The sequence below is a fragment of the Amphibalanus amphitrite genome, unplaced genomic scaffold (assembly GCF_019059575.1).
Source record: "Amphibalanus amphitrite isolate SeventyFive unplaced genomic scaffold, NRLGWU_Aamphi_draft 000462F_arrow, whole genome shotgun sequence".
NCBI classification, from domain to species: Eukaryota; Metazoa; Arthropoda; class Thecostraca; order Balanomorpha; family Balanidae; genus Amphibalanus; species Amphibalanus amphitrite.
Window position 1 is genome coordinate 272,093 of NW_024881956.1, and position 9,443 is coordinate 281,535.

Below are 9,443 nucleotides of genomic sequence, written 5' to 3' on the forward strand. Positions count from 1 at the left end.
GTCGAGTAGAGCGGTCCGCCAGCGCCGCCGCGGCGCACCGGCTCCTGATATGTGGGCCACGCGCGCCCGACGCACGCAACAAAAATAAATTATATTGCACTGGGTGATTTCCGCCGGCCGGCGCGGGCTCCCGCCACTGGGAGCGGGCTGCCGCCGCTGGCTCCCGTCCGTCCGCCGTGTCACTCGGGCCGGGCGGCCAGCGCGGCGAACGCGGCCAGCGTGCGGTCGTCGCAGGAGCCCGTGTAGCCGCTGTCGACCGTGTCGGCCGGCGCGCCCGTCAGGTCCAGGAACAGCTTGTCGCGCGCCGGCCGCCGCTCCGCCTCCGCCGGCTGCCGCTCCGCCTCCGCCTCCGCCGGCCGCCGCTCCGCCTCCGCCGGCCGCCGCTCCGCCTCCGCCGGCCGCCGCTCCGCCTCCGCCGGCCGCCGCTCCGCCTCCGCCGGCGGCCCGCTCCCGGCGGCCGCCTCCGCCGGCTCCGGGCGCGCAGGGTCGCCGGCGCCGCCGTCGGTCAGCGGCGCGGCCGGGCCGGCGCCGGGGGAGGGCGGGCCGGCCGGCGCCGACCGCGACTCCACTGCCGGGCCGGCGGCTGGCGACTCCCCGCCCGGCGCCGCTGGTACCGTCCCAGAGGCAGGTATCGCTTCATCACCAGCTGTCTCCACCAGCCGAGAACCAGTCTGGTCTGTCTCCGGGGCAGTCGTCGCCGAGACATCCGTCTCCGTCCCCGGGGCAGTGATCTCTAATACAGTCGTTTCTGTCCCTGACACAGCCGACTCTGTCACTTTAGCAGTTGTCTCCGTCCGCTCCGCCGTCCGCTCGGCCGCCGCCGCTGCGGACGGTCCACCCCCTGCGTCACAGTCCGGCTCCGGCGCCGCCGCGGCCGGTCCGGGGGACGCCGCCCGTTCCTCTCCGGGGCCGGCGGCCACCTCTGACACTGCGGTATCACGGTCCGGGACCACCTCTGACACTGCGGTATTACAGTCCTCGCCAGCCTCTGACACTGCGGCACCACCGGCCGGGCCTACCTCTGACACTGTGACACCGTCGTCCGGGCCCACCTCTGACACTGCGGTATTACAGTCCTCGCCAGCCTCTGACACTGCGGTATCACGGTACGGGACCATCTCTGACACTGCGGTATCACGGTCCGGGCCCACCACTGCGGTATCACGATCCGGACCCACCTCTGACACTGCGGTATCACGGTCCGGGCCCACCTCTGATACTGCGGCACCACTGTCCAGCTCTGACACTCCGCCACCGCCGTCCGGTCCCGCCACCAGCGGCCGCTCGGCCACGTCCGGCGAGACGGCCTCCTCGGCGCGGCCGGCGCCCCCGCGCGCCCACACGTCCACGAAGCGTCCCTCTGGCGCGGCGGCCCAGCCGTGTTCGGCCGCGGCGCCCCAGTCGTGTTCGGCGCCCTGGAACAGCTGCGCCGGGCTGAACGAGCTGCCGCCCGTGTAGCCGGCCGCCGAGAGCGCAGGCTCCAAGTAGAACTCGTCGCCGTCGTCGCCCTCTGCTGAGAGGAAGTAGTGGGCGGCGGCGCCGGCGGCCGGCAGCCGGGGCGCGCACCGCTCCGGCGACTCGGGCAGCTCCGTCAGCGACACGTCCTCGATCTCCTCGCCGTCCAGCTCCCAGTCGGTGTAGTGAGTTACGGCCGCCTGTCCCACACACAGGGGGTCAGTGGGACAGTCCAGGGTCACCGCCGCCTGTCCCACACACAGGGGGTCAGTGGGACCGTCCAGGGTCACCGCCGCCTGTCCCACACACAGGGGGTCAGTGGGACCGTCCAGGGTCACCGCCGCCTGTCCCACACACAGGGGGTCAGTGGGACCGGGTCACGGCCGCCTGTCCCACACACAGGGGGTCAGTGGGACCGGGTCACGGCCGCCTGTCCCACACACAGGGGGTCAGTGGGACCGTCCAGGGTCACCGCCGCCTGTCCCACACACAGGGGGTCAGTGGGACAGTCCAGGGTCACGGCCGCCTGTCCCACACACAGGGGGTCAGTGGGACCGTCCAGGGTCACCGCCGCCTGTCCCACACACAGGGGGTCAGTGGGACCGGGTCACGGCCGCCTGTCCCACACACAGGGGGTCAGTGGGACCGGGTCACGGCCGCCTGTCCCACACACAGGGGGTCAGTGGGACCGTCCAGGGTCACCGCCGCCTGTCCCACACACAGGGGGTCAGTGGGACCGGGTCACGGCCGCCTGTCCCACACACAGGGGGTCAGTGGGACCGGGTCACGGCCGCCTGTCCCACACACAGGGGGTCAGTGGGACCGTCCAGGGTCACCGCCGCCTGTCCCACACACAGGGGGTCAGTGGGACAGTCCAGGGTCACGGCCGCCTGTCCCACACACAGGGGGTCAGTGGGACCGTCCACTGTCCAGGGTCACCGCCGCCTGTCCCACAGTGGAGGGGGGGGGGGGGGGGGGGGGAAGAGGATCGGTCGCTCTTGCGATGTACCTGACACTGTGCGGCGCATGAAATTTATATTCATTGTCTTTCCCCTTACACGGGGCAGCTACGTTTCACATGTGCTCCTAGGACCCCCCCCCCCCTCTGCCCCTAGGACGTCCCCCTCACCGGCGCGACGAAGGACCAGGTTTTCCGTTGGGCCGCTGCTGCTGCTGCTGCGGCCTCCTCAGCGGCCAGCTCTGGAGTCGCCGGCGCGCCCGGGTACTCGTAGATCCGGTGGTGCTTCTGACGCTTGAAACTCACAGACTTCCGCAGATCCTGGCGGAGGGCGACAGGACGCGGCTCAGAATCACATACAACATAAACACACAGCATACACAGACACAGTGCACAGTGCACACAGACTTCCGCGGCCTAACGCGGCTCACAATCACACAAAGGTACGTACACCGAATTCCACGGGTTCCGAAAGGGGAGAGGGGTATGCGTGACAATGTTCAGAATCGTCCGCACAATACCTCCGCTCCACTTAAATTATCGAACTGCGTGCAGACTCACAGGAGCTCAGCCATCTTCACCAGCATGAGGAGAGAAAATTGACCTTTCGACCGCACGTCTTTACTGTACCCCCCCCCCCCATCCACTGACCGATTTGTGCCCCCCACTGACCGATCTGTGCCCCCCACTGACCGATCTGTGCCCCCCCCCCCCACTGACCGATTTGCGCTCGGGCGACCGGAGCAGGCCGTGGCCGGGCTCCAGGTCCTGCTGCCACACGCTCGGAGTAAACTCCTCCTCTCCCGACTCTGACTCCGAGTCAGACCCCGAGTCGGAGTCAGAGTCGGAGCCGGCGCCGGCCTCTGCCGCCGCCCGGTCCGCGCCGTCCTGGAAAATAGCGAGAGCTGACATATTCTACACTGGAAAATATGCATTGTTTATCGTTCTCGTCATCAAATGTCATATGTTAAAAACAAAAGGCGTGGTATGAAAGCGGAATAGTGCCTTTAACTCGCCGCTAATTTTGGCTGCCCCACAGATCTCTATCTCTCCCGGGCTATTCGTAATTTCGTATCTCCCCCGTTCACAGAGAACAGACTCCCCAACCATCTCTACCCCGCTGACACAGACTACCCTACCATCTCTATCCCGCTGACACAGACTCCCCTGACCGACTCCCCAGTCACACAGACTCCTCTGACGGACTCCCCGGTCACACAGCCTCCCGCTGACAGCTAACACAGCCTCCCCGCTCCCCTAAGTCTCACCTGCCAGACGAACTCGCCGCTGGTGGAGCTCAGGCCGTCCTCCTCGTCGTCGTCCGGCTCCCAGTCGGGCGTGTAGCGGCCGCCGGCCGGATCGTCCGCCTGCGCCACCCCCCACTGGTCGTTCAGCCGGCGCAGCCGCTCGGCGCGCTCGGCTCGCCCCTCCTCGCCCTCTGCCTCGCCGTACTCCTCATTGATGAGTCGCAGCCGGTCTCGCAGCGCCAGCGCGTCGGCCGCCGACCACGGCGAGTCGTCCTCCAGGAACGCCGCCTCGGGGCTCCAGCGCGACTCCTGCGGCCCGGCGGCGCCCTCCTGCTCCTCCTCCTGGTCCTGCTGCTCGGCGGCGGCGGCGGCGGCGGGGTCCTCTGGGGACCGGACCGCGCCGGCGGCCGGCGGCGGGCGAGCGCCCGGCGCCGGCCGGCCCGGACGCTCCAGGCGCTCAAACACCACACCGTCCTCGTCGTACTCTATCTCCGGGGCGGCGTCCGGCTCCGGCAGCGGCCCGGAGTTTACGGCGGTGTCCGGCTCCAGCCGCAGCCCGGAGTTTACGGCGGTGTCCGGCTCCGGCCGCAGTCGCCGCTCAGAGTCCCGCTCGCACTGTACACCGGGCACGGGTCGGTGCGGCCGCTCCAGCACGTCCCCGCTCTCGTCCAGGCCGAGCTCTCCCGGCCCGCGGCCGTCCCCTCCCTCCCCCTCACTCGCTGCCCCGGCGCCAGTCACAGCGGCCGCCCCGGCGCCACGGGACACTTCCTCGCCGTCAGTGGCATCTACCACCAGTCTTTTATCTCCACTGCGCTCAGTAACGTCACTATGTTCACCTTCTTTCCTCTTGTCACGTCTATCACCCCACTCCATCTCCCCACCCCCTCCGTCCCGCTCCCCCGGCAGCTCCGGGCCGCGGCCCCTCAGTGTGCAGGCGCTCGCGTCGCCCAGTGGCCACGGCCGGCCGGCCGGGCTCGGCTCGTCGTCCTCGTCCGAGGAGAGGCTGTCGGCGGGCTCTCCGAACCGGCGCACGTCGTCGTAGGTCGGAATGGAGGCGTCCAGAGCCAGCTCCTCGGCCGTCAGCGCCGCAGACTCCGCCGCAGACTCCGCCGGGGGCGGGGGCGGGGGCGGGGGCGGGGGCGGGCCGGCGGTCACCGGCAGCGAGCGGCGGCGCTCCGCCTGCGGCAGGGCGCAGACAGACAGGGTCAGAGGGGAGAGAGGGACCGCTCCGCCTGTCACAGGGCGCAGACAGACAGGGTCAGAGGGGAGAGAGGGACCGCTCCGCCTGCGGCAGGGCGCAGACAGACAGGGTCAGAGGGGAGAGAGGGACCGCTCCGCCTGCGGCAGGGCGCAGACAGACAGGGTCAGAGGGGAGAGAGGGACCGCTCCGCCTGCGGCAGGGCGCAGACAGACAGGGTCAGAGGGGAGAGAGGGACCGCTCCGCCTGCGGCAGGGCGCAGACAGACAGGGTCAGAGGGGAGAGAGGGACCGCTCCGCCTGCGGCAGGGCGCAGACAGACAGGGTCAGAGGGGAGAGAGGGACCGCTCCGCCTGTCACGGGGCGCAGACAGACAGGGTCAGAGGGGAGAGAGGGACCGCTCCGCCTGTCACAGGGCGCAGACAGACAGGGTCAGAGGGGAGAGAGGGACCGCTCCGCCTGCGGCAGGGCGCAGACAGGCAGGGTCAGAGGGGAGAGAGGGACCGCTCCGCCTGTCACGGGGCGCAGACAGACAGGGTCAGAGGGGAGAGAGGGACCGCTCCGCCTGTCACGGGGCGCAGACAGACAGGGTCAGAGGGGAGAGAGGGACCGCTCCGCCTGTCACGGGGCGCAGACAGACAGGGTCAGAGGGGAGAGAGGGACCGCTCCGCCTGTCACGGGGCGCAGACAGACAGGGTCAGAGGGGAGAGAGGGACCGCTCCGCCTGTCACAGGGCGCAGACAGACAGGGTCAGAGGGGAGAGAGGGACCGCTCCGCCTGTCACAGGGTGCAGACACACAGGGTCAGAGGGAGAGAGGGACCGCTCCGCCTGTCACAGGGCGCAGACACACAGGGTCAGAGGGGAAAGGGTGAGGGGGGAGCTGGTCTGCCTCACAGACAGGGACAGGGAAGGAGGGAAATCGGTTCGGCGCCGCTCGGCCTCCTTCACTTCATTATGCAGGATAAAACAATCAAACTGTAACCACAAACATTCCTGAATCGTTAAAACAAAAGCCGGAGCCTTTTTGTTCTTAGGACAGGTCTTCGGCCAGCGAAACACCAGACAATACGCATTCCATTAATCCCATTGGCACTCCCCCATATGGTGACTTTGCGGTACACCTCCCCATATTCCGCACCTTGTGGTAGATCTCGCCGTGGCTGAGGACGTGGTAGCCGGCGAGCGGCGGCAGTGAGGCCGGCTGTCCGTGGTCCGCCTCTCGGTCCCTGTCCGGTACCGCCGCGCCCTCCCCGGGCGCCGGGTACTGCCAGTCGGCCGGCTGCTCGGCGCCGGCGCCCTCCCAGCCAGCCGCGCCGGCCGCGCCGCCCGCCAGGTCATAGGAGGCCACCGAGCGGGTCAGACCGGCAGCCGGACCCGGCCCGAGCCCCGGCCCGGTCACATCGACCGGCAGGCTCTCGTAGTCCCCTGAGGGAGGGGAGGAGCGGTGTTAGGAGCGGGTCACACCGCCCCCGGCCCGGTCACATCAACTGGCAGGCTCTCGTAGTCCCCTGAGGGAGGGGAGGGGTGTTAGGAGCGGGTCACACCACCCCCGGCCCGGTCACATCGACCGGCAGGCTCTCGTAGTCCCCTGAGGGAGGACGGGAGGGTGTTAGGAGCGGGTCACACCACCCCCGGCCCGGTCACATCGACCGGCAGGCTCTCGTAGTCTCCTGAGGGAGGACGGGAGGGGTGTTAGGAGCGGGTCACACCACCCCCGGCCCGGTCACATCGACCGGCAGGCTCTCGTAGTCCCCTGAGGGAGGGGAGGGGTGTTAGGAGCGGGTCACACCACCCCCGGCCCGGTCACATCGACCGGCAGGCTCTCGTAGTCCCCTGAGGGAGGACGGGAGGGTGTTAGGAGCGGGTCACACCACCCCCGGCCCGGTCACATCGACTGGCAGGCTCTCGTAGTCCCCTGAGGGAGGGGAGGGGTGTTAGGAGCGGGTCACACCACCCCCGGCCCGGTCACATCGACCGGCAGGCTCTCGTAGTCCCCTGAGGGAGGACGGGAGGGTGTTAGGAGCGGGTCACACCACCCCCGGCCCGGTCACATCGACCGGCAGGCTCTCGTAGTCTCCTGAGGGAGGACGGGAGGGGTGTTAGGAGCGGGTCACACCACCCCCGGCCCGGTCACATCGACCGGCAGGCTCTCGTAGTCCCCTGAGGGAGGACGGGAGGGTGTTAGGAGCGGGTCACACCACCCCCGGCCCGGTCACATCGACCGGCAGGCTCTCGTAGTCCCCTGAGGGGGGGAGGGGTGTAAGGAGCGGGTCACACCACCCCCGGCCCGGTCACATCGACCGGCAGGCTCTCGTAGTCCCCTGAGGGAGGACGGGAGGGGTGTTAGGAGCGGGTCACACCACCCCCGGCCCGGTCACATCGACCGGCAGGCTCTCGTAGTCCCCTGAGGGAGGACGGGAGGGGTGTTAGGAGCGGGTCACACCACCCCCGGCCCGGTCACATCGACCGGCAGGCTCTCGTAGTCCCCTGAGGGAGGACGGGAGGGTGTTAGGAGCGGGTCACACCACCCCCGGCCCGGTCACATCGACCGGCAGGCTCTCGTAGTCCCCTGAGGGAGGGGAGGGAAGGGTGTTAGGAGCGGGTCACACCACCCCCGGCCCGGTCACATCGACCGGCAGGCTCTCGTAGTCCCCTGAGGGAGGACGGGAGGGTGTTAGGAGCGGGTCACACCACCCCCGGCCCGGTCACATCGACCGGCAGGCTCTCGTAGTCCCCTGAGGGAGGACGGGAGGGTGTTAGGAGCGGGTCACTCTCATTATGGGAGGGACGAGCATTCACTGTTCACAGCCGGTATGTCGAGATTAGATGATATACTGCCCGGTGTGACGCCGCGAGCAATATGGTCAGAATAAACGACACTGGCGTCACGGACCTAGAACCACGCGGCGAACAGATCAGCTGCAGCCCACAGCGCTGAGGGGATGGGACGAACCAGGAGGCTGTCAACGGCACTGCAGTCATTGACGCCACCAATACCGTGCAATATTCCATCCATGCATCGTTGCAAGTGAACACTGAACAATAACATATAACTACGGTGTATTTACAAAATAGTGCTCTTTAGACCATTAAGTTACATGTTACAAAAAGTGCATACATATCATGCCTTGTGCGTTGCTGCAAGGTTGTGCTACTAGCAACCAGTCACCCTCCTGACAAATAGTGCCGTAAGCAGCAATGTGCCAAACCAAGAACGATCCCCACTTCACTCAAGCAGTCCCAGTTCGTTCGTCTCATCTCTCCCCACCGAGTTCCGCTGACTCCAGGCACACGCCGCGGCGCCGGGCGGCCGTATATCTTACCTTCATAGTCGGACTCGTCTCCGACTGCGCTGCCGACTGCCGCGGCCGAGGGCGACTCGCCCTCCGCCCACGGGTCGGTGCCGCGCCGCTCCTCCTCCCGCGGCGGTGGCGGCGCGGGCTCGGCGCGCGGCACGAAGGCCAGGTGGGCGCGCGGCCGGCCGCCGGCCACCAGGCGCGCCTCCAGAGACTCCGTGTCCACCTCGAGCACGTCCGAGGCCTCCGAGTCGGAGAGCGGCTCCGGCGGCGGGCCGGCCGGCGCCGCGCCGCCGCCGGCCGCCGGCCACTCCAGGTCCGTCAGCTGCAGCGCCGCGCCGCCGCGCGCCGACCGCGGCACCTGCGACTCCACCCGGCCCTCCGCCACAGGGGCCGGCGGCCGGGACTGAGTCTCCGCCCGGTCCTCTGCCACAGGGGCGGACGGTCGTGACTCGGCAGAGCTGGCCAGTGCCCTCAGCTCGGCCACCAGCGCCGCCGAGACGGGCCGACGGGTGGCGGCGGCCGGCTCCGGCTCCGGGCCGCCGCTCCCGGACACGGCGGCAGTCCCGGTCCCGGACTCCACTCCTCCCAGGCTGGCCGTGGCCGCGTCACCGGCGGTCGGCTCCTCGGCGGTCAGACTGGAGTAGACGTCCCCCACGCCCGGGATCAGAATGGCCCCCTCCGCGGAGGCCGCCCGCAGTTTCCTGGGCACGGTGACCGGCTCGTCCAGTCGGAACTCGATCCGAGCCGGTTTGGTCGGCTCCGCGTTGAGGCCGCCCTTGGACCCCGGCTGGGGCGGGGCGGACAGACTGCCGTCCTCTATGATATCCTTCTCCGTCGACGAGTCCCGTTCATGTGCCTCAGTGTTTCCGTTTTGACGCGGTCCGACCTCCTCCGAGGTGTCCTCAGCCACACCAACTGGGGGAGGCCCGCCGTCCGCCGGCTGTACTGCTCCGTCACCATCACCATAGACACCAGCATCGTCACCAGACAGCGGCTCACCAGTCACCAGGTCACCACCGAGGCCCGCTGCCGGCCGTCCGCCGTCCACCGCGCGGTCCGCCCCTGCCGGCCGACTGTCAGTGGCTCCCCCAGTCACTCCCAGCCCGTTCTGTAGCCGCTCGACACTCCGCTGGGAGACCGCCACCGCCTCCGTCCGGTCGGGGGTGTCCTCGGCGGAGCCGGCGCCCTCAGGGACGTGACTAACCCCCGAGAGGCCGCCGGCCGCCGGCGGGCCCGAGTCCTGGGAGCCGTCCGGCTCGCCGCGCGAACTCAGCACGTCAGCGGGG

General features: G+C 69.0%; 1 protein-coding gene across 1 annotated transcript; it reads right to left on the reverse strand.

The window, feature by feature from the left end:
• Nucleotides 1–179: 179 nt before the first annotated feature.
• Nucleotides 180–9,135, reverse strand: LOC122391927. Its single transcript, XM_043386268.1, has 10 exons — nucleotides 9,115–9,135; nucleotides 8,767–8,944; nucleotides 8,182–8,580; nucleotides 5,997–6,283; nucleotides 4,131–4,839; nucleotides 3,682–4,043; nucleotides 3,134–3,301; nucleotides 2,585–2,734; nucleotides 760–1,655; nucleotides 180–249 (listed from the first exon to the last, which is right to left on the reverse strand). Exons 1-10 carry the CDS (start codon nucleotides 9,133–9,135, stop codon nucleotides 180–182), a joined length of 3,240 nt encoding a protein of 1,079 aa, XP_043242203.1.
• Between the last annotated feature and the right edge of the window lie 308 nt (nucleotides 9,136–9,443).